Genomic DNA, 25,839 nt, shown 5'->3' with positions numbered 1-25,839 from the left:
TCCTCTACACTGTTTCTAATGGAACACCTGTACTTCCGTACCAGTGCCTACAAGATTAATTCATCTCTACGTGCTTCACCCATTGTGGAAATCAGCACTGCCGGAAAAGTGGATTACCCCCACATCAGCTTCAACCTGCTCACTCTCTGAAGGAATATACTGCTTGATTTCTGATTCTGGACTCTGGGCTCAGGTGAAAAAATAGTTCTTATTTTGTCTGTAGTTTTTCTCCTATCCCTCTTTTACTATGTACATTCAAAAAGGGGGGTACCTTGTGAACCCCCTTCCTATATTTTTGAGTGTATGTAAAATAAACAAATATTCTGATTACCCTATCTTGAGTTTGCTGTTGGGTTATTAACAAAGAACTGGATCACACAAAACTGAAGGTTGGGGAAAATATGCCACTGCTTTTAAAAGGGGGAAACCAAAAATGCCTTTCTGTTATGGATGGGTGATGAAAGAGAAATCAGAGCTGTTTTAAATTTAACCCTCCCCCCAGTCCTGTTTGTAATAATACCATAACTTTTTTTTTGAAATTTATATTTAATGTTGTGCCAACCCAGATTTCAGGCAGCTGCTCCTGGGGTTCTTGCTGAAGTGAAATGAGAGGCTCACAAGAAGTTTGATTGTTGCTTCTTGGCCCTTTTTTTGTTTTTATTCCAATTCAATCAAATCGAGTCCCATTCAGAGCCTCACCAAGTTGAGACATTCCCGATCCAAGCTGACAAGACAGGGCTCTCACCTCCTGTCTTGGGCTTGATCTACATGATCCAAGCTGATTGGAGTAGACATTGCTCCTCCTCCAAAGCTCGATCTCCAAAAGGTCAAGATTCCGCTTTTAAAAATTGCTTCAAATGAAACTAAAATGTAACCTAATGTCTTCAACCAAGCTCAGCATGTCAATGCTACACTTGATCTTAGCCATCTCGGCCTTTTGGCTAAGATCAAGTGTAGTATTGACATGCTGTGCTTGGTTGAAGTCATTAGGTTACATTTTAGCTTCATTTGAAGCAATTTTTAAAAGCGGAATCTTGGCCTTTTGGCTAAGATGCAAATGAGATCAAGCCTTGGAGGAGGAGCAATGCCTACTCCAATCACCTTGGATCATGTAGATCAAGCCCAAGACAGGTGAGAGCCGTCTTGTCAGCTTGGATTGGGAATGTCTCAACTTGTTGAGATTCTGAATTGGACTTGATCTGATTGAATTTGAATAAAAATTTTTTAAAAGAAGTTTAATTGTTTTTTGGAGGACTAGCAAAAAATAGTTATTTTTGTTGCAATCGAAAGAGGAAGTGTTGGAAATGTTCAGCACATCTGGTGACATCTGTGCAGAGACAAACAGAGGTCATTGACCTTCATTAGAACAAGTGCAGATTATGGACCTGAAGCATTGGCACAGTTTTTCTCTCTCCATAGATGCTGTCTGGTTTGCTGAGTATTTCCAGCATTTTCTGTTTATATTTCAAATCTCCAGCATCTACTGTATTTTGCTCTATTATATGCTCCATGCTGGGAAGTGTGGTTGGATTCAACTTAAAATGAGAAAATATGTCACTGAATACAAAGTGCATTTTTTTCTGTTAATAAAGCCTACTTGTATGGATAGAAGCAGTACATTATTGCAGGTGCCAATTTACTGGAAGGTTTTGCTATTTTTAAACTTGGAAGTGAACATAAGAACATAAGAAATAGAAGCAGGAGTAGGCCATCTAGTCCTTCGAGCCTGCCCCGCCATTCAATAAGATCATGGCTGATCTGAAGTGGCTCAGTTCCACTTTCCCACTTTCTCCCCATAACCCTTAATTCCCCTGTCTATCAGAAACCTATCTACCTGTGTCTTAAATATATTTAGCGAGGTAGCCTCTACAGGCAGAGAATTCCAGAGATTCACCACCCTTTGAGTGAAGAAGTTCCTTCTCAACTCCGTTCTAAACTGCCCCCCCCTTATCTTGAGGCTGTGCCCTCTAGTCCTGCTGTCCTTTCTGAGCGGGACTAGGAATCATTCACCAATAGAATATGTCACCACTAGCTCAAGGTATTCTCCTTTGTATATATAGGATTGTTGTTTGAGGTGCTTGTGAGGTTGAGGTCTTTTGGATGCTGCTGTCAGGATATTGCATAGGGCCAAGTTCAACATAGCAGAACTGGTACACAACATGAACAACCACATTGTGTGGAATTGTCTGACAAAGTTGTGGCTGTAAAGTGCATCATACTGAAACCTGAGCTTTCGATGTTTGACCTACATGTGACTGTAGTTCTCATTTCAGGCTAACCTTTGGATGTGAGGGGGCTGGGCTACACAGCAGGAGCGTCAATGCCCATGATTTCTCTCCCTCTTTCCAGTTACAATCCTACAATATCCCAAATCACCAGTTCATGTTACAATTCAATAACGCCCCCCAAAGCACCAATCCAGATTACAATACTAAATTATCCATTGGCGCCAGCCTGTTACTGGTTCCTAGATTATTGTCTCTTTCAACAGCCATTCACATTGTGTGCATTTTAGAGACTAGGAGTTAGGGCGGTGTGCTTGTGATGGTGGGGATACCTCTCAGGGAAGGATAGTACAGATGCAGCTCACGGTAGGGCAAGGTTGCTTACTAGTTGTTTTACAGCAGAGTAATTTGAGGGCCCAGGTTACAGACCAAGGCCAGTGCACATTCATAACAAATGATGGCTGCTTTAGAAAGCCAGTGCACAAGGTAAAAGGAATATAGAGGACACCTTCTCCAACTTAGCTCAGGGTCTTGTGCACATACAGAACAGGTGGTCACCTCAATCAGCACACTTGTGGAGCTGAGCAAAATGCAGCTTCTGGTGGTCTATTTCACAGATTCCATTACATGATGCAGAGTTTTGATCAAAGGTCTGAACTCTATGCTGTTCAGGCTGCTGCCACTGTGGCTCTGAATACCAATGTTCAAAGCCATCATCAATCCATTTCTCAACAGATCAGTAGGATTGCTGAAGCTTCAGCCCAGAGTTGCCAGCTCAGACTGTTGCCACCTAGTCAGAGATGGTGCAGCCTGAAATCAACTCTTCCAGATCCAGAGCTACTCAAGGTCATTCTCCAAAGCCACTGACACTTCCTCATCTGAAGATCAGCAGCATTCCAGCAGAGCTGCTGGGGAAGTACCTTGTAGCAGCACTGGGTCAAGCAAAGGCCAAGCAAAAAGGATATGCTGAAAACTGATTAGTTTTGTTTACATTATGTAATTAGTAATTTAGAACATTGGATTGGAATATGCACTTATTGGTGATTTTTACTTTTGTGTTATCAGAAAAAGGAAGATGTGATGATCAGTGATAGAGAAAAGGTAAGGAGTAAGAGTCTATTGATAAGTGAGGAGGAGTGATTCAGATTTCTGATATTGTTCATAAATAATCAATTTATTTTGTTCATTCATGGAATCTGAGCATTGCTGGCAACACCAGCATTTATTGCCCATCCCTAACTGCCCATAAGGAGGTGGCAGTGAGCTGTCGTGTGGCACAGATATTCTCACAGTGCTGTTGTAAAGTCAATTCTAGGATTTTGACTCAACGACAGTGAAAGAACAGTTATGTAGTTCCAAATCAGGATGGTGTGTGACTTTGAGGGGAACTTGCAATGGTCAGTTCATGTAGAGTCCAGACAGAAAAGTGGTGTTTATGTTGTGGCTGCTCTTTCTCCTTCTCTTCCTCCACTTCATCTTGCATTCCTCCTCCTCTTCCTAATGCTGCTCAGCAAGGACTGTTCATAGTGGCCAAGTTGAGGAACATATCACCACAAATCTTGATACCATCCAGTTGAATACTGCAGAACTCCTCCTGTGTGGTCCAGGCAGTGGAAGCATAACCTGATGACAAAAGTGGTGTGCCCAATAACGTTCCTTGTGGCAGCATGGCTTTCACTGTTGTGTTCTTTGCAATGTGTTCCTGGCCATGTCTCCCAGTAGCCGAGCTTTGACTTGTCACAGTGGATTAAATACAAGTAGAACAGAGGGTCACCTCAGAATGGAGGAATCATGACTGTTGCCAAGGCATTCACCTGCATGATGTGATGCTGGAGTTCTCAAACCATCTGCACAGTGAGTGAGTGGATTCCTTCTAGTTGAGTGGTCTAAAAGATATTTCAGCTGACTGTTTCACGTAACAAATGGTAATTGTGCTTTAATTTGCTTGGCAGCAGGGTGACCAACTGTCTCAGGGCCGGATTGTCCTGATGTGACTGGGACGCTCTCTTTTCTGTATTTTGGATCTTTAAATCTTGCACATGTGCAGCACGCACCTGCACATTAGCAGCTTTCCCAGATGTATGATCAGACAGGCTTGCTAGCACCTTCCGTGTGCTCATGCGGTCCCCCACACCAAAATATTCTTTCATTTTTTTTCCCCCTCACCGTGAAGTTATCACCCTGCTTGGCAGCCATTTTGAGCGATGGGGGACATTTCAGTGAGTTTACTGGAGCAAACAGGGCTGACAAAAGATGTTGGTTTAACAATCAGTGTCAAGATCAAAAGCACCTAGATCTTGAACTGCTGACACATCAGTTACATAGTTTAAATCTTTATCCACTCTGCCTCAACCCAACCTCATCAGGCCATCAGTTTCTACAGCGTCTCCTTTCCATTTAATCTGTCAGTCACTGTTACAGATTTTGACTGAAACAGTTTGATCTGCAGTTTGACCATCTATCTCTAGTGCCTCTTCACTGTATTCCAGCTGGGGTAGCATTGGGGATCAGGGGGGAACTACATTCACTCGATTCTATTGCTATTTATCCACTCATAGTGAAAGAATCATCTGCTCTACATTCTCTTCCTGCTTGTACAGGCGGCACGGTTGCACATTGGTTAGCAGTGCCAGGGACCTGGGTTCGATTTCTGGCTTGGGTCGCTGTCTGTGCGCAGTCTGCACATTCTCCCCGTGCCTGCGTTAGTTTCCTCTGAGTGTTCCGGTTTCCTCCCCACAGTCCGAATGACGTGCTGGTTAGGTGCACCGGCCGTGCTAAATTCTCCTGCAGTGAACAGGTGCCAGAATGTGGCAACTAGAGGATTTTCACAGTAATTTCATTGCAGTGTTAATGTAAGCCTACTTGTGACTAATAAATAAACTTTAATAAAACCATTACCTCTGGAGTTGCTAAACTCCTATTTCTCATCTACATGCTGCCCCTTGGTGACACCATGTGAAAACACAGTATCAGATTTCACATGACATACAACTGGGTGTTTTCAATCTCCCCACCTACTCTTTCGAATCCTGCACTCTCTCTAGACTGTCAGAGCGCTTGCCTGGAATTCAGTACTGGCTGAGAAGGAATTTCCTTCAACTATCTAGCCACTGACTCCATCCCTCCCCTAACCATTATCTGAGGCTGCAGCAGGCTGTTTACAATCTCAACACCCTAACTGACTTTGAGGTAAACCGATCAGACTCCATCACCAAGACTATCTATTTCCACCTCCACAACTTTACCCGTGTTCCCCCCCTAGCCTCAGTTCATATGCTGTGAGAACTCTCATCCATGTACTTGTTACCTCTTGACTATATCAACAATGTCTTGGCTGGTCTCCCATCTTTCACCAAAAACTTGGGGTCACCCAAACTCCTGCTCCCTATAACCTAACTCACACTGAACCCTGTTCATCTATCTACCCTGTGCTGACTGATTTACATTGGCTCCCAGTCCAGCAACATCTCAGTTTTAAAATTTTAATTCTTGTTTTCAAATCCTCAATTATCTTGCCATACCGCATCTTTATAACCTCCTCCAGATCTACAACTCAGCAAGATCTCCGTGCTGTGAACATTCAGCCCTCTTGCATATCTTTGATTTTCATTGCTCCATTGCCTGGGGAACAAGTTCTGCAATTCCCTCCCTAAACCTCATCAACTTTGTCTCTCCTGCTCTGTGATGCTTCTTTCAGCCTACCACTATGACTAAGTTTTTGATCACCTTCCCCAATATCTGCTTTGCAGTGTTAATGATGTTACATAAATGCAAGGTGGTTCTGTTCTTAGCACCATTACCAAGAGTAAGAGATAATATCATTCTGAGCTGCATTCAAACGGACATCCTAGACGTGACATAAGTCGAAAACCCAAAATTTTCACAAATACAACCTGAGTCTGAGAATACAAATTTGACTTGGACTCCTTATACAATTATAAATTTGCACATAGAAAATATTATAATGGGATAAATGCACATTTCAAGTAAACAATGAAGGAAACACTTCCAGGATATCATAAATTATTGAAAAATGCCAACTACATATTGTGCCAAAGAACAAGAAAGCCAGTAGACACTGCACAATACAAAACAAGGAACTAATCAACAGCAATGATACTTCATCACATCTGAAAATTAAATCTCTTCAGTACACAGTTCACTTATTAATCATTAAAGACCAATGTCAGCATGTTGTTGCCAAAAACGAATAAATATTCAACCATCTTACTTTGACAAAAGCATTGTTTGCAGTTTCCTTTTGGCACTTGAAGGGAGGGGAAATGAATTAAGACCTTGCATCCTCCAGAAGCCTCTTCCTAATCATTAAATATATATTATCACCTGTCAATGGCTGGATGAAGACACACACTCTCACACGTACACACACATGTATACATACGCACATACACACACATGCATACACATACTGTTATATCATCAGTTTTCACAACACAGTTTGGAGAACATCATCTTGCACTTTTCACACATTTTTAAAAACAATTTGAAGACACTAAAGATGCCATCTCATATTTGGATATCGACAACAGTACACAAGACCAGATATTTTGGTTAAATGTATTGACCCCTTTTGTCATTTCTATCCTTTAATTTGATTTATGTATTTTGAAATTTAGCTCATTAACAATTCTGTTTTTTGTATGTAGCCACAATTACTTTGGGAAAGTGGCCTTTTGTCTTAAAGAATCAGTTTTTGTGAAGTTTGCGATTAAAGTTGCCCCTCATCAGAAAAGGGATAATTATCCTGCTAGTAATAAATACTTAATTATGCCCTCAAAAAATAAATCTCACATTTATATAGTGCCTTTCCTACATTAAAGCACTATTAAAACCTACCTCTTTGATCAAGCTTTTGCTCAGTAACCAAATGTCTTCTTATGTGGCAATGCGTTAGACTTTGCTGAATAATGCTCCTGTGAAACACCTTGGGATATTGTATTGCATTTAAATTGTAATTGTTGTTCCTAGTATTCTCTAATTCCTAATAGTAAAAAACAGTTCAGACCAGTACTATTATTTCCCAGTTTTTACTGGTATTCCTTCTAAGATATACAAGACCAATTCAGGCAAATATGCTTATTTCCCAATTTTACTGCTTTTCTTTGTTCTGGAAAACAAGACTTCTTCCCAATAGCGTTGGTCCCAACATGGAACACAACAATGGGATACTCTCCCCCTCTCTCCACTATCCATTCAAATTAGTTTGAGATGTCCCTCGCCCTGGCAACATATCAGGTGGGACAGAAACAAAAAATGCTGGAAAATCTCAATAGGTCTGACAGCATTTGTGGAAAGAAAACAGAGCTAACCGTTCGAGTCTGTTAAAAGAAACTTTAATTCTATTCTCTCTCTACGTATGTTGTCAGGTCTGCTGAGTTTATCCCGCATTTTTTGTTTTTGTTTCAGATTCTAGGATCTGCAGTTATTGACTTTTATATAATGTGCAACTCTCACTACTGCTTATAAAGGACGTTGTCTCCCTAATTACTGAATCCCTACAATTATCACATCACATTTCCCATACTCTCCATCACCCCTTTGGTCAGCTTCCTTCTCCAAGGTCCCATGGTCAGAATTCTGGTTGCCCTTTCGACTGACAGTCATCACACTCATCTTCAAAGGTAGTCAATGCATTGTACCCATTTGATAGAAACAGCCTGCAGATCCTTGCTCTTTCTACATATCCCTGACCTTGCACAATATCTGTCACCCCAATCCTGTTCTGAACTGAACCTGTACCTGTCCACAATGTGTGACCAAAGTCTGTAGCAAACTGGCCAGATGGCTTTTTTTATGTGTCAGAGTGTATCCAATTAGCACTTCACTCAATGGCCAGAATCTTGCAGAGCTAGTGGGGGTTTTGGCAACTGGCTGGAGGCCCATGCTATGCTTCTTTTCAGGAAAGCTTGCTACATCACATGTCACTTAGGCACTTGACAGGCCACAGATTGGCCTGCCCCAGGATCATGGACCTCAAGGTTAAAACCTCACCTACAGAGAGCTCCCAGCCAATCAGGGGTCAGCAGCTCAAATAAGCAGCAAGGAATTGGGCAGGCATTAGCTGCTACCAAAATGATACGCCCTTGAAGCCTAGAATCGTCACTTGATCCCATGTCAGATGTGACAGATGGTAAGAGATCGGTTGAGGCATGAGAGTCAAAGGAGGGTTGGCAACAAGGGTTGGTGGCACTCAGCAGGCTCCCGATCTTCCTGAAGCTAGTTTCCTTGCTCAAGTACGGATCTGTTTGCCATGATCCCTGCAATAGTGAGCCCTCTCCCACCAGCTGCTAGGTTAATACCAACAGCGGCAGGAGGAGGCCTTTAATTGTCCACATAAAGGCACCAACTGGTAGGAAGGCTGTCCTTGAGCCACCTCAGGGAATGTGTATCTGTGTGCGTGTGTGTTGATCAAAGGCAATGGAGGTACAGGACATCAGAAACGGGTGGTGGAACGGGTAGCAAGATTACAGTTTGTACCAGAACCCAAAACAATGGGTTCGACTTTTGCAGTCTTTACCTGAAGACCATAGACTTCTGGGTCTTGGGTTCTACACCAGGACTTGGGCTTTCCCTTATAGACAGCTATTAGAGGAATAGCTATACAAATAAACCATAAATCTCATTTCCCAGCTCAAGAGTTTACTCATCTGGATATGTGTTTAACAAAATGCTAGCTGATTTTTCACATAGGTCATCTCACGTGAATCTCTACAGTTAATTCAAAGGTCTATGGAGTTACCTGAATAATCTGACTCTGAACTGCACACCTGCTCCTCTTCTGGGCTTACTCTACTGGATCTCACTCTACTGGATCTCAAAGTTATTATGACCATTGCCAGAAGGTTTGTTCAATAAAGCTAACAGATCTTCAAAGGTAACTGTCCAAAGTTGGGGAAATAGGGCCACTGAATTACAGGGAGGTGTAGATAATTCTCAGAATAAGGATTTTTGTTGGTGGGAAGGCAAAGAAATGATAGCCTGGAAAGGCTTGTTTATGAAGGACAAGAGGAAAACTGGGTGCTCAGAACAGATTGAGAACTGCTTTGAAATAGATGGACATTCTCAGGCAAAGGCAAGGGATATCAGGGATCGCTGTTGAACTAAGTTTTTGAACTTTAAAAGTCAATGTGAAAGTGGGAGGAATTTTATTTCCTTGTGAAAGTCCAAATGAAATTGCTAGAAAGGCAGGTTAGCATTTCCAAAGAATGTTTCACAACCTCGGGGTGTCCCAAAGAACTTTACAACCGGAGAAATACATTTGAAGGGAAATCACTTTTGTAATATAGGCAACATGGCAGCCTATAAGCACATAGCAGGATCCCACAAACAGCAATTAAATGACCAATTGTTTGAGGACAAAATATTGACCAAGACACTCTACTGCAAAATGATGCTTTGGGGTATTTTTCTTCCATTTGACAAAGAATTCGGGTCTTGGTTCAGCACATCATGTGAAAACATGGCTCTTCTGAGAGTGCAGCACTCCCTCAGTGCTGCATTGGTGTATCAGTCTACATTTTGTGTTCAAGCCTCTGGTGTTCTGTTAGAACCCATGATCCCTCGGACAGAAGAATGAGTCATGACTAATATCTGAGGTAGTAAAGAAATGAACAGTGGAATAGTCTTTTTCATGGGAAATGGGAATCTTGCAAAATAAAGCACAGTGTTCAAAATCTTAAAGGGAGCATTTTCCTTTTGTTTAACAGAAAACTGGAGTATAAAACCATAACTTTGGAGAGTCAGGCAAAAAAAAAAAATTTTGAAAGTCAAACATTAACTAAACATTTTGCATAACTCTGCACAGAATAACAAACACACATTTGAGGAATTCAGTTGTCAGATTTTCTGGTGCACCTCCAGTGATACAGGAACTGGTGAATAGAATAGCTTGGGCTGTCAGTTCCCCAATGTCAGACATTTCTAGGACAAAGGATGGACTGATGCAGAGTGAAGCCCCCTCCACCCACTCCATCAAGATACCTCAAACTCAACCTAGAAAGAAAGACTGTCACTTATGTAGCATCCTTTCATCATCGCATGACGTCCCAGAGTATTTTACAGCCAATGGAGTACTTGTGCGACATAACCACTATTGTAGGAATCACTATTGTAGGACGGCATGGTGGTGCCTTAGAGCTCCAGGCAATCAAGTTCAATCCTGGCCTTGGGGGACTGTCTGTGTGGACTTTGCACATTCTCCCCATGTGGAAGAAGTCTGCCAGTTGTGCCCTCTTCCTCTGGGTTCTCCTGTTTCCTCCCATAGTCCAAAGATGTGCAGGTTAGTACCATAGAATAGAACCCCTAGATTGCAGAAAGAGGCCATTCGACCCATATTGCCTCCACCAATGCCACCCAGGCCCTATACCCATAACCCACGTTTTTATCCTGCTAATCTCCCTGACACAATGGGAAAATTGAGCATGCCAATCCACCTAACCCACACATCTTTGGACATAGGTGGATTGGCCACGGCAAACTGCCCCTTAGTGTAGTTTAGTTGGATTAACCAGGACAAACTGGATTTACAGGGAAAAACAAAGTAAGAAGTCTCACAACACCAGGTTAAAGTCCAACAGGTTTATTTGATAGTTAAAAAGATTTACAGGGATAGGGCAAGGGAGAGGGCCTGCGTAAGTTACTTGTTGATTACCCAATGGGCTGAATGGCCTCTTTTGCACTGTAGGGATTCTACGATTTGTGCACAGCAAGTTTCCACAAACAGCAGTATGTTAATGTTCCACCAGTCTGGATTTTTTTTTCAGGTGTTGATTCTGGGGTAAATATTTGCTAGGACACCAGAGACAAGTCCTTTGTCCTTCTTGAAACAGTTTCATGGGATCTTTCACTTCTATCTGAGAAGGCCTTGTTATTTCTGTCAATGCAGCACTCCCTCGGTATTACAATGGAACCTCAGCCTCAGATTTGTGCCAATGTAACTTTATGAGACTGGCTGGCAAGTTCTGCACACACATTGGGAGCTGGGTTAAGACTGACCAAATTAACTTTGCATAGAGCCCTTATAGTCTGACAAGAGATTTTTCGACTAAAGTTTGCACTGCGTTCAAACACAGAAACTAGCAGTGAACGTTTGCTGTACAATCCACTACTTGAGCTCTCTTCCAGCCAGGATGAGCACATCATGTGTTCTGAACATAAAATAACTTTTAAGTTTAAAGACTTAACATTATTTTCAACAGTAATTAAGCAGTAGGACGAGTATGTTCTTATGGAAGGCCCAACCATCCTTTCATCTAGACTGAGTTGAATAAGATTTTGTTTTAAATGTTTTAATGAGTGAGCAGTCTGGAATAATCAGTAAATCACACTGCATTCCACAGGAAACTATCTCACCACAGTTATCAGCTTTCAAAGTAAAGACCCTTACCATTTGTCTCCCTTGTGCGTGGTTCGACATACCTGCAGCAAACAGAAGGATTTATTAACATAAGCCAATGATTATTATTTACTCTGCTTTACAAAACCAGTGGAATATTCCCCTCTAGCATCCCAAAACAATCACAGCAAATAGAATAAAAGCACAATTGATGCATAAGGCCCACTTTACCCAGCTGAAAATGAAGTGCAACCACCAGTACTTAAAGGAAAATGTAATTCTCTCAGGATTTTTTAATAACATTTTGTACATGAATTCAGGCACCTAAAGTTTCCATCAAGCACTCTTAAGTCAGTGTGGTTAAATAATGTAAAGCTATCTCCACACTGTCTTAACAATATGATTCAACTAAAATGCAAAACAAAAAATGCTGGAAATACTCAGCAGGTCTGAAAACATTTGTGGAGGGAGAAACAGAATTAACATTTCAGTTTGGTGATTTGATGAACCCTATTCCAGAACTTTAAGCACATCATTGACCTGAAACATTGGGCTGAATTTTCAATCACCCATGGAGGTGAGTTCGGATGTGGGCAGCCCTAGAATTTCATGCAATCAGAGGGCATCACAGACACCTCAGTGACGCCATTAGATTTTCAAAAAGAGAGCATGAATAGCTCTCCACAGGGTTCCTGACAGCTATGCTCAAACATATTCCAGCCCCTCCCCATGCTTGCCATTTGAAAATTAATTGGAGGTACGCAGGTTGCCAACTCCTGCTTCCTGCTCAGTTGCAATCAAACAGGGTTGAGATTACTAGAACTGAGAGGCTTGAGTTTGTGAGGAAGAGAGTACTTGTACTCTTGAGAGGAACATAAGACTGCTAGCATCTGTGGCCACCTCTAGGCATGTCTGCTTGGTCCGGCTCATTGGAACACTTCTTCTGGATGGGGGGCAGAGTACAGCTGTCTGCTACAGTCAAGATCAGTGTGTCAAAAGATCAGAAAATGCCCGGAAACAGCTGCACAAACCACGACTAGCCCTCTGATCTCCCCAGGTAAAGGCGAGCCCATTATGCTGGCATTTGTCTTTTAATTTATCCCTTCGTGCTTAGCTCCCAATTTCTACTCATGCCAGACACCCCTCGCTGGCCATTAAACCAGGCTCCAAACCAATTAGCAGCTGTTATTTTGACAACTGTGATGCTTCACTGATGCTGTGCAGGATTGGAACCAGGAAATGTTTTGGGCATCGGGTTTTGACCCCAGTTATGGGAAGACAATGGCCTGGTGGTACTATAGCTAGACTATTAATGCAGAAACTGAGCTAATGTTCTAGGGACTTGAGTTTGAATCCTGTCATGGCAGATGGTGATATTTGAATTCAATTAAAAAAATCTGGAATTAAGTCTAATGGTGACCATGAAACCAGTGTCAATTGTTAGAAAAATCCATCTGGTTCACTAATGTCCTTTAGGGAAGGAAATCTGCTGTCCTTACCTTGTCTGGTCTACAAATGACTCCAGAGCCACAGCAATGTGTTTACTCCCAACTGCGCTCTAAGAGCAACCAGGGATGGGCAATAAATGCTGGTTAGCCAGCACTCCCACGTTCCACAAATGAATAAAACAGAACCAAAGTTCACTCTCTTTCTCTCTCCACAGATGCTGCCAAACTTTCTATTTCCAGAATTTTCTGTTTGCATTTCAGATTTCCAGCATCCATAGTAGTTACTTACAAGTTCTTTACTTCATAGCCCTTAATACCCCTATCTCAGTCTTGATACTTTAAAATTTTGGGGAAAAGTTCGATTTTTACTGTACTTGTGTGAAAAGTTTCTTTCTAAAGTTACATCAATCAGATCACCCCTCAATCTGCTATAACCAAGGGAACAGAAACAAATTTATGCAAACTGCCCTGATAATTTAACCTTTTCACCCAGATTTGTTAATAATTTTAACATGGAAAATTACCCAAGTTTATCCCATCCTCAAAAATGGAAAAAATACAATCTGAGCAACTAGCATCCATCAGCTTCTCTCAGTCAACCACAAAGTGATGGAAAGGGTCACTGACAGTGCCATCAAGTGGCACTTGCACAGCAAGTGACCAGAAAACTGAATTAAGCCAGCCAAATAAAAGGCAAATGGTAATAGTTGATGGGTGTTTTATCATTGATTTCTGGGAGATTGGCAGGGGTGGAGGGGTGTGCGCGCGCGCGCGCAGGGGTGTGGGGTGTGTGCGCGCACGCAGGGGTGTGGGGTGGTGCGCGCACGCAGGGGTGTGGGGTGGTGCGCGCACGCAGGGGTGTGGGGTGGTGCACGCGCGCAGGGGTGTGGGGTGGTGCGCGCGCGCAGGGGTGTGGGGTGGTGCGCGCGCGCAGGGGTGTGGGGTGGTGCGCGCGCGCATGTAGGTGCCTGTGCGTGTGCATGTAGGGGCGTGGGCGTGTACACACACACGCTCCAGGGGGGCTCAGTACTAGGTTCCTTGCTTTTTGTGGTATAGATCAATCATTTTTACTGAAATGTGAGGAGCATGATTTGAAAAATTGACCACATTGTTGCTGATGAAGAAGAAAGCTGTGATACAATGGTAAGGTTTATTGTGTTTTGGAATATATCTTTAAATTTTGGTTAAATGAAGGGGGTCATGCAATCTGTTCTGAAGTTGCCTGACAATAAGCCTGGGTGCTTTGACCGTTAGAGTCAAAGGATAGCTTAGATTATTTACAAGGAAGAAATTGCAATGTATTTGCACATGGAGAGAATGGTTGCAGTCTGAGTTCACAATGTGTAGATTCTGAGGCTGGAATATTGCCACAGTTCACTCCAGTGGGATTTCCCCATCCTGCCACAGTGATGGAGATTTGGATGGCCTCAAATTCTCCAACTTCGCTGTAGCGGGTGCGTGGCATGAACTACAGGGAAGATCGCACCTTGAGTCCCCCAAAGTCCCTGAAAGGTGTTGAAGGTATTGGGTTGTAAATAATTATGCTGTAAACTGTCCATTTAATACTAAGATGAAACAGTATTAGGGTTAAGAATAGCTAATCAGCATTTCTGCAGGAGAGAGACAATCACTTGTTGAAGAGATTAACCTGGGAGATTTGTCCTGCTGTGACCAGTGGGAGATTTGTCCTGCTGTGACCAGTGGGAGAATTTTTGGAACGAGCTTTACTGCTGTTGATGGATTTAAAGAACTCCCTGAAAACAGTCATTCAGACTTTGTGAAATGGTGATACAGGAATCAACTGAAAGCAACTGTGGACAGTTTGCTAAAAGGAATGTAATTCTATGGAAAGTGTGTATGTAATAAGTATGAAATGGGAATGTTCTTCTCTGTAGTACAACATATAAGTTGCATACAAAAAGAAAATACTGCTTAGTCAATGTTGCTTTCAATCATTTATTGCAGTAAAAGTTTTAAAATGTGAACTCTCGTTAAGTCACCCTTTCAGTTAACAACTGGAAATTCAAATCTCTTCAAAATTTATTGGTCTCAATGGAAACGCAACAGCTGTAAATTGCAGGAAAATATCGATGGACCGATCAGGGTGGGCAGAAAAATAGATTATGGAGTGCAAACCAGATCAGTGTGAGAAAATGCATTTGGGAGGGAAATTAAGGCCAGGCAATATTCAATAAATGGAAGGATATTGGGAAGTGTAGAGGAACCTTGAAGTAGAAATCTACACATTCCTCAAAGTGGTTGGACAGTAGATAAGGTAGTCAAGAAGTCACATGTGAAACTTGCCTTCATTTGCTGAGGCACTGAATATAATGCTAATGTTTATTTATTAGTCACAAGTAAGGCTTACATTAACACTGCAATGAAGCTACTATGAAATTCCTCTAGTTGCCACACTGGTGCCTGTTCAGGTCAATGCACCTAACCAGCTCATATTTCAGACTGTGGGAGGAAACTGGAGCACCCAGAGGAAACTCATGCAGACACAGGGAGAACATGCAAACTCCACACAGACAGTGACCCAAGCGGCAATCAAACCTGGGCCCCTGGCACCTTGAGGCAGCAGTACTAACAACTGTGCCGCCCATAAGAGCTGGGCAATTATATTGAAACTGAATAAAACACTAATTAGGTCACAGCTGGAGGACTGCAAGCAGTTCTGGTCACCGCACTATAGGAAAAATGTGATTGTACTAGACGGGATACAAAGGTGATTCGCAAGGTTGTTGCCGAAATGAAGAAAGTTTACATAGACTAGAGTTGTTTTCTTTGCATTGGAGGACGCTGAGGGGAATACCTAATTCATTGTATAAAATTATGAGGGATCGAGATAGAGTGGAAAGACCTAATTTCTCCCAGCTGAAGGCTCCATAACCATGGGTCACAGGTTAGTGTGAATTGGATGTTTAGAGGGGATTTGAGGGGAAATCATTTTAACTAGAGGGGATGGGGATCTGGAACTCTGTCTGAAATGATGCTAGAGGCAGAAGCCCTCATATTTTAAAAAAAAAACTTAGGTTATGGCCCTTCAGGCTCTGGACCAGGAGTTAGAAATTGGAATTAGGCAGGATGGTTACTTCCTAGCTGGCATGAACCCAATAGGCCAAATGGCCTCATTCTGTTCTTTAAACTTCTATAATTTTATGATTCTGCCCTGGTTGAAATTAGCTAATCTTCCAGCAATACTCAGTTCCACCTTAGGCAGTGCTTTTACACAGTAGTTTTATATCAGTAAATGTCTATACTACAGTCTTATAGCAATCAATGATTGGCTTCAACGATTGCTTTCCTATGTGGGTGACCAAAGATTGCTGTGAGTATGCAGGAGCTGAAGAAATGAGGCAGAATAAATGAATGATGTAGTTTCATTATTCATGGTATAAACATCAACACTAAGTCAGGGAGACACATATAGAGGTACAAAAAAAGTGATACTACTAAAGAGACATATACACAAACTGATATATACAGTAAAGTAGGAAACAGAAACAGAGACGAAAAAGAGGCACAGAGACACAGGGCCCGATCTGAACACTGTAAGCCAAAAGATTTTGAGTGAGTTATGGTACGGTGGCACAGTAGGCGGCACAATGGTTAACACTGCAGCCTCACAGCGCAAGGGACCTGGGTTCGATTCCTGGCTTGGGTCACTGTCTGTGCAGAGTTTGTACATTCTCCCCGTGTCTGCCTGGGTTTCCTCTGGGTGCTCCGGTTTCCTCCCACAGACTGAAAGATGTGTTGGTTAGGTGTATTGGCCACGTTAAGTTCTCCCTCAGTGTATCTGAACAGGTGCCGGAGTGTGATGACCAGGGGATTTTCAACTTCATTGAAGTGTTAATGTAATGTGACACTAATAAATAAATAATATTAGGCCACAGATTCACACAAGCAAAACATATAAAGGAAAAGAAACATTGGCAGAGAAGCACATAAATAGAAATACACGACACAACAACACACAGGCACACTAGGTAAAGAGAAATGCAGATATCCAGATGGGAAAAGGGAATTATAGGGTGGTATTTAATGCAGGTAATAAAGGTCTTGTTCATCAGTTGGATGCTCCATGTTACCTCCTTTAGGGAGCCCATCAGGCACTTAAGTGGACCACAGCAGCATTTGCCTGGGATCAATGATCCCAAAGGTTGAAGTCCAGCCAGCTGAAGCAGATAGCCAGAGGCTAGCAGCTGTACATTGCAGACAGCGCCACTGGGAATAAAGGCAGCAACTAGTAATGCAGCTTGGGAGAAGCCCAGGTTCGTTGGGGGACCCAGGGTACAGGTGAGTGAGGGCAGGATGGGGATAGGTGAGTGAGGGCAGGATGGCGATTGCAGAGTGAAAGGATGGGATATCAGCAGGATGAGTCTCCTGTTGCTAGTTCAACATCAGTGGCAACTTGATGGGACCTCTAAGTGGGCATTAGTTGCCCACTTAAGGTTTCAACTGGCGGCACAAAGGGAAGGCCGCCTACAAGGCTTTCCACCCCGGATTTAATCAAGGCAGAAGTGGGAATAGGGTGGGTTCTCACCTGCCAATCTCCAGCCCAATGAAATGCTCACTGCCTCCAAACTTGGTCGGGGGAAAGGGCTTTAAAATTCACCCATTAAAACAGACAGAAGACAAAATACAGAGACAAAGAATCAGAAATAAAAAGACAGAGAGACTTTTACACAAGCAAGAGATTCACAGGGCATCACTTTCATTGAAATTTAGATCTCTTACCCCTACAAGGAATCAGCAGACGTTTCTTTGTGTTGCCTACAAAGGACAGGAAAGAAATGATCAATTACATTTTTGCACATCATTCCCAGCAATAGGATCTTCAGAGTCAAAGACCCGCAATTGTTAATTTTCTAAGCTTGTCACTAAAGTTAATGGTAAAATAAAAAGTTCATCATCGTGAGGATTGGCTTATCTATTTCCACATTTGATTTATGATTTTCCTTTGCCATTAAGGGGGGATTCCTTGGGGCCCAAAAGGCCTGATCACAATTCGCGATGACCTGGAGTATAGAGAGCAGGAAAGCGGGTTTTCTGCCAATCACCAATACCAGTGTAATCCTCCCAGGCTGCACCACCGGTGCCAATTAGGTTCCCACCCAAAGTTTATGGGAAGCCTATCAATATTTAAATATACTCATTTAAATGTAATTAGCAGGCTTGCAACTGAGTCAAATGGCCCTAGCTATTCATCGACCTCCCTGGTGGGAGCAACACCACGCGGCCTCTTGTACAGGTCCTCACAAGCAAGGACCTGGTGTGTTAAACCCGAAGGGTTGAGGAAGCACCACCAACACCTCAGCGATGAAAAACATCCCCCCAGGATCTTGCAGGCATGCTTATCCGACCAGATCCTCCATAAAACCCGCCTCCCCCTTAGACTCAGGTCCCCTTTGCCCTCAAACCCCCCCCACTCAGGCCCTCATCCCCCTCAGACCTCTCACTCAAGCCCCCTTTGCCCTCAGACCCCCATTCAGTTTCCCTTCCCCCTCATATCCCCCCCCTCCCCACAGCTGCCCTTCAGGCCAAGCACCTTGGCAGTGCTAACAGTGCACTGTCCCCAGTACTGATACTCTGGCCTGGCACCTCGGGCCCCAAGGGGCTCAAGGAGGTAGGTCAAGTAGTCATTTGCCCCTCTGTTGCCAGACTGCAAAGTAAGGGTCCTGGGGGTTGGGTGGGCTCAGGCTGGGGGCAAGGGGTTGACCGCGTCCCTGAACATTGTTTTGTGACAGGGAAAACACGTTCAACAAATCTATTAGTATTTTTTAGAGATAATAATAAGTATGACAGATAAATAGCAATATATACTCCTAAAGGGCTTTTGATAAAGTGCCACATAAAAGGTAAGAGCTCGTAGTGTTAGGGTTGAAGATTGTCAAATGAACAAGAAACAGAGTCAGAATAAATGGGCCATCTTCAGGTTGGCAAACTGTAACTAGTAAAGTGTCACAGATATCAGCACTGGGGCCCTAACTATTAATGATAGCTTGGATGAAGGAACCAACTGCAGTACAGTTAAATTTACAGATGATACAAAGATAGATAGGACAGCAAGCTGTGAGGAGAATACAAAGAGTCTGCAAAGGGATATAGATATTGAAGGGGCAGAAATTTGAAAGTGCAAAATGTGAAAATATGAGATTACCCACTTGAGCAGAATGAATAATTAAAAAGAATATTATTTAAATGGAGGGAGACTGCAAGGGTGGCATGGTGACGCAACGGTTAGCACTGCTGCCTCACAGTGCCAGGGATCTGGATTCAATTCCTGGCTTGGGTCACTGTATTTGCGGAGTTTGCATGTTCTCCCCGTGTCTGCATGGATTTCCTCCTGGTGCTCTGGTTTCCTCCCACAATCCAAAAGACCTGTTGCTTAGGTGCATAGGCCATGCTAAATTCTCCCTCTGTATACCCGAATAGGCATGGAATGTGGTGACTGGGGGATTTTCACTGTGGCTTTGTTGAGGTGTTAATGTGGGTCTACTTGTGATACTAATAAACTTTAAACACTGTAGTATGTAGCAATCTGGGTGTCTTTGTACATGAATCACAAAAGGGTGGCATGCAGGTATAACAAGTACTTCAGAAAGCTGTCTTTGTTGCATGAAGATGGAGTATCAAAGTATTGTAAATCTTGCTGTGACTCTAGGGAGTGGTCTCACAACTGTACACAGTCTTGCAGTTGTGATCTCCATATTTCAAAGGAAAACACTTCCATTAAAATCAGTTCACAGAAGATTCATCAGGTTGATCCCTGTGATGAAGGGGTTGTCTTATGACAAAAGGTTGAGCAAATTAGGCTGATACTCAGTGGAGTTTAGAAGAATGAAAGGTATCTTATTGAACCAAAGAAGATTCTGAGAGAATGTTTCCCCTTGTGGAGAAATCCAGAACAAAGGAGCATGGTTTCAAAATAAGGAAGGGTCTCCTACTTAAGACAGAAATGAGGAGGATTTCTCTCTCTCAAAGCATCGTTATTCTTTGGAATTCTCTTTGGAGAATGCTACCTTGATGCTAAGGCAGTCACTCTCACCTCACCTCTTGAATTCAGCTTATTTGTCCATGTGTAGACCAAGGCTGTAAATGAGGTCAGGAGCTGAATGGCCCTGACAAAACCCAACTCAGTGATGGTCAGCAGGTTACTGCTGAGTAAGTGCTGCTTAGTAGCACTGTTGATGACATCTTCCATTACTTTGCTGATGACCGAGGGTGTATTGTGGGGAGATAACTGGCTGGGTTGGACTTGTCCTGCTTTTTAGGAAAGGGCATAACTGGGCAATTTTCCACATTGCCGGATGGATGCCAGTGTTGTAGATATACTGGAACAGCTCGAGTATTAATGTCAAAATGTTGTCAGGACCCATAGCTTTTGCAGTATCCAGTGCCTTCGGTCATTTGTTGATATCACATGGAATGAACTGAATTGGCTGACGACTGATATCCGAGATGCTAGGGACCACAGGAGAAGCCCAAGATGGATCATCCGTTAGGCACTTCTGGCTGAACATTGTTGCGAATGCTTCAGCCTCATCTGTGCTGTGTCCTGCTTTCCTTGAGGATGGGGATACTTGTAAAGCTTTCTTTTACCCTTTCAATTGCCTATCATTAACTTTCATGATTGGTTGCGACAGAACTTACATCTGATCACTCAGTTGTGGAATTGCCTAATTCTGTCTACTGATGCTGCTTCTCTTGTTTGGCATGCATTTGGTCCTGTGTGGAAGCTTCACCAAGTTGACACCTCATTTTTAGGTATGCCTGATGCTACTCCTAGCATGTCCTCCTGCACTATTCATTGAATCAGGCTGATCCCCTGACTTGGTGGTAATGGTAGAGTGGGGGATACGCTAGGCCATGAGGTTACAGATTGTGATTCAATGCAATTCTGCTGCAGCTGATGGCTCACACCACCTCATAGATACACACTTTTGAGTTGCTGGAACTGTTCAAAATCTGTCCCATTTAGTATAGTGGTAGCACAACACAACATAATGAAGCGTATGCTCAATATGAGGCCGGGACTTTGTCTCCACAAGGACTGAATAGTGAATAATGCACAATGAATCGTGCAGCAGGACATGCTAGGAACAGCATCACTCCTACCGATGCTATCTTGGACAAATTAATCTACAACAGACAGATTGGTGAGGTTCAGATTTTTCCCTTTTGTTAGTTCGCTCACCATCTGCTACAGACCCAGTCCAGTAGCCATGTCCTTTAGGACTCAGCCAACTTGGTGAGTGTGGGTACTACCAAACCGCTTTTGAAGATTCCCACCCAGAATACACACTGTGCCTTTGCCAACCTCAGTGCTTCTGCCGAGTCGAGTTCAACTTAGAGGAGCGTTTATTCATCAGCTGAAGGGAATTGGTAGGTGGTCATCAGCAGAATATTTCCTGGCCCATGTCTGACCAGATGTATGAGATTTCATGGGGTCTGGAGTCAACATTGAGCACTATCATGGTATTCCCTCCAATATATACCACTGTGCTGCCATCTTGCCAGTGGGGCATGACACTCCCACAGTTGGTGATAATGTCTAGGTAATTGCTTGATGTTAGATTCAGCATGTATAACGACAACAGGCTGTTGCTTGACTAGTTCGTATGACAGCGCTCCAAATCTTTGGGATAGCTCTCAGATGTTAGTAAGGAGGACTTTGCAGGATCAGTGACAGATCTGGGTTTACTATTGTTGTTTTAATGTCTAGGTCCATGCTGGGTGATTCTTCCAGTTTCATTTTGTAGACTTTGTAGAGGTTTGATACCACTGAGTGACTTGCTAGACCATTTCAGAGGGCAGTTAAGAATCAAACACAATGCTGTGGATTTGGTGTCACATAAAGGCCAGACCAGGATGACAGATTTCCTTCCCTAACAGACATTTGTGAGCCAGATCAGTTTTTACAACCATGGGCAGTGATTACAGTACAAAAGGAGACCATTTGGCCAATCATGTCTGCATCAGCTATCCAGCTTTTAATTCCAGATTTTTATCAGTTGTATTTGAATTCCATCAGTTGTCATGGCTGGACTATGCCACTCCTGGGCGCATGTGTGTGGATTCCGAGCATGCACAGGATTGGCTCAGCTGGGATGCAATCCAGAAGTGAATAACCTGGCAACACTCACCGTTTGGGTTCAGGTGGGAAGGTGAGAGCTTGGGTGAGTTGTTTTATAGTTGCCTGTTTGAACTGTACAGATAACAACTGAAAAACAAAAATTTAGCAAAAACTTCTAGAAGTGCACAACAGATTAGCATTTTGGATGTAGATCCTTTTTCAGCACAGTTTCCGAAGAAGGATCTCAGAGAAAAATGAATCATGATACTAAAGAGATTAAAAAGCAGCTTAATATGTAGAGATACCATCGCAGTTCACTCAACACAATGTTGGGAGGATTGATTGGTTCAGTGAAGGTAGTTTGCTTAAAATAGGAACTGAGCCCCTCAATTCAAATACAAATATGCTTTGAGATTTGTAGAGACATACATCTTTATTGCAGCTTTTTGAATGGAATAGCTATTCAACTTCATGAAACTCTGGTTGACGTTTCAAAGGAATTTATTAAGCCGCAATTTTCAGAATCAACAAACTTAGCCACTCCCTTTAAGTTAAATGTGAAAAAAAAAGAATTATTTACGATAATCACAACCGAGTTTGGTGTTATCTTCCACTGTATGAGGAGCGAATGATCTTTAAATTGACTAAGAATGTGTGATACATTCTGCCATCAATTGCTGATTCATTTGCTGTTTTAATAAATCTGTTCAGCAGTTCAGCCCTCCAATAACGCCAAATTTTAATATTACTCTGTCGCATGTGAAGACAAGAAGCACTCATTAGAGGTACAGGATACAAAAGGTAGCTTAAGGAGTTTAATAAAGGTTTTCTGCTTGTTACCTGAACATAATCATATTCTGGCCTGATATCAGGATAAGTGAGGGTTAATCTATGAAACTAGTTGGCAGCGTGGAAGTTAAATAATTCAAGTAAAAAGGGCCAGAGGCCAGCAAAAATGTCACCTGTCCTTTTCTCTTCACAAACCTGTAGGTGTCTTTTTAGATCTGTGGAACTCAATTCCAGCATGAGTCAGAAATTTGAGAGAAGGGGGAAAAGAATAAATCAAGTGTCAGTGAATAATCCTGAAGCAGCAACCACATTAACATTATTTATCTGGACATATTTGCCCCAAAATAAGCTGGAATTGCACTCTTCCATCTGAAATACTAACCATCTATGCCATTATGTTGTTCATAGCTGCGTTTGCCCAGGATGGTTGGAGAGCTGTGATTTAAGATGGGCATCAGCTTGGCAGGTGTTACATTGCTGATGTGCAAACTGGCATTTGGACGGTCTTGTTTCGGGCATGGATGGGCCTCTGTGAATAAAGACAAGAAGGTCAACATTCAAAAGAACTGGCATTTAGACAGTGCCTTTTGCAACTTCAGGACATTTTGAAGTTTTTCACAACCAATGCAATAGTTTTGAAATGTAGTCATTCTTGTTTACAAGAACCCAGTGCAAATACATCATCGTCTCTGATGGTGCTGTCTTTTGTTAAGATTCATTTCCATGCAGTGCATTGCAAGCAAGGTCATTCTTCAATTTGAGCCCAGTTAAAAGTGTGCTGGCAGACTGTGTTGGGTCTGATCCTTCTGATCCTTCAAACAATATCCAGAAATGTATACCTTCTAGCCTGGGTCTCTGAATTGGTCAATATGTTTGTGAAAGTTCATTGTGAAATGAGTACAGCCACAGAGTTTGTCACAAGCAGACTGGGATGATGAGGATTTGGCAAGAGTGGGATTTCAATGCAGAAGGGAAGTGAGCTGTTCCTTTTTGGGTTTTGTGTGTGGTGGTCCATGCAAGCTTGAGGCTGCAAGTGTTTAAAATTTTGTTCAATGTTTCCGCATGGTACAAGATAGTGTGCAAGAAAACATTAAAAGAATAACTACAACAATTAACAAGATACAGCAGCAGGTCAAGTATGTGGATTGCAGTAGTAGAGTTTATGGAGAGAGACTGTTACATTTGAACATGTCTGCAGTAGATGTCCCCACTTCAAATCACACTCCAACTCAGAGTCCTTGAGCTGGAGTATGATTTGAAGATACTCTCATACATGGGAGACACAGCAAAAATGTTCCCTCTATTTGCTATGTACAACCGGCTTGTTACATTGTACTGTTTGTTTAAGATTGATACTCAGCTGCCTATATATTCATCTTAACTACGGTAGCCAGTTCTGATGGTTGCAAAGTGACCATGGAAGGGGCCTGAGTATTTAAAATGTTGGAAGGGCAAGAAGGAAAGAAAAGGAGGTGGAATTGCTCTGTTGGTAAAAGGTTAGCATTAAGAGATCAGTTGTGTGAAATGATCCTTGATTGGAAAATCAAGACGTAGCATCAGTGGAGATAAAGAAACAGCATAGAAAATAAAAGTTACTTCATGGGAGCAGTTTATAGGTACAGTGTATGATAAGAGTATAAATCAAGAAATAATGGAGACTGAGAAGAACGATAGTACAATGATCATAGGTGATTTTTATCTTCATATAAGTTGGATAAATCAAATTGGCAAGTTTTCTTCCAGCATAAGTTTATAGAGTGTACTTGGTACAGTTTTCAGAACAATGTGTTCTAGAATCAACCAAGGGATAGGCTACTTTAGACCTCATGATGTGTGATGGGACAGGACAACATAAAGATTTTTTGGGTAAGAATAATCATAATATGATAGAATTTCACATTTGGTTTGATGGTGAGATATTTGGGTCAGAAACAAGTGTCTTATACATAAATAAAAGCAATTACAAGGGCATGAAGACAGAATTGGTCAAAGTGGAATAAGAGAAAATTGTCCACCATAATTCATGTGGACTACATAGCTCAAATCCGATTCGTTGGTTGTGGAATCTGATAGCTCTATCTATCATTTGCTGCTTATGTTGTCTGGCACACAATTAGCCCTATGTTGAAGCTTTACTGATTTGACACATCATTTTTGGGTATGTCCGATGCTGCCTCTTGTACCCTCCTGCGCTCTACATTGAACCAAGATTGATTGAGTGGGTTATATGCCAGGCCATGAGGTTACAGATTGTGGTTAAGTACAGTCTGTTGCGGCTGATGGCCCACAGTATCTCTCAGATGCCTATTCATAAATTGCTAGACCTGTTTAAATTCTATCCTATTTATCACAATGGTTGGAATTTTATAAGTTTCTACAAGATCCCTTCTCACTCCTCTGAACTCCAGTGTATATAATGCTAATCGACTTAGTCTTTCCTCATATGACAGACCTGCCAACCCAGGAATCATCCTGGTAAATCTTCGCTGTACTTCCTCTAATGGCAAGGACATCCTTCCTCAGATACGGACAGCAAAACTGCATGCAATACTCCTGATGCGGCCTCATCAATGCTCTATACAATTGCAGCAAAACATCCTATTCTTATACTCAAATCCTCTCATTATGAAGGCCAACATAGCATTTGCCTTCTTTATTGTACCTGTGGGCTTACTTTCAGTGACTGATGCACAAGGACTCCAAGGTCTCGTTGAATATCCAAGTCTCTCAATTTACGCCCATTCTGTCTTCCTATTTAAGGGTCAGACTCAGAGGTTTACAGCATGGAATCAGGCCCTTTGGCCCAACTTGTCCATGCTGCCTTTTTTTTTAAATGACTAAGTTAGTCCCAATTCTCGTGCTTGGCCCATATCCCTCATCAGCCATCTTACTCATGGAGCTGTCTAAATGCTTTTTAAAAGACAAAATTGTAACCACCTCTAC

At 42.4% G+C, this 25,839-nt stretch overlaps 1 protein-coding gene across 3 annotated transcripts in view; it reads right to left on the bottom strand.

The window, feature by feature from the left end:
* The window catches only part of LOC145352739 (metastasis-associated protein MTA1-like), a 112,262-nt gene that overhangs the window by 17,698 nt on the left and 68,725 nt on the right, over positions 1 to 25,839 (bottom strand). For 2 of the 3 annotated variants that reach the window (XM_080203003.1, XM_080203001.1), the window contains 3 exons: positions 23,279 to 23,425; positions 17,769 to 17,804; positions 11,632 to 11,663 (listed from right to left, as the gene is read on the bottom strand). In XM_080203003.1, the coding sequence (XP_080059129.1) occupies positions 11,632 to 11,663; positions 17,769 to 17,804; positions 23,279 to 23,425 (215 nt within the window). Of the gene's footprint in view, positions 1 to 10,109; positions 10,239 to 11,631; positions 11,664 to 17,768; positions 17,805 to 23,278; positions 23,426 to 25,839 lie in introns of those variants that run through there. The other variant, XM_080203002.1, reaches the window with a different exon arrangement.

This window comes from Carcharhinus amblyrhynchos, chromosome 14 (assembly GCF_965287045.1).
Source record: "Carcharhinus amblyrhynchos chromosome 14, sCarAmb.v2.hapA, whole genome shotgun sequence".
Lineage (NCBI taxonomy): Eukaryota > Metazoa > Chordata > Chondrichthyes > Carcharhiniformes > Carcharhinidae > Carcharhinus > Carcharhinus amblyrhynchos.
The sequence above is the reverse complement of the archived record's forward strand: the minus strand, read 5'-3'. Positions and strand labels throughout refer to the sequence as shown.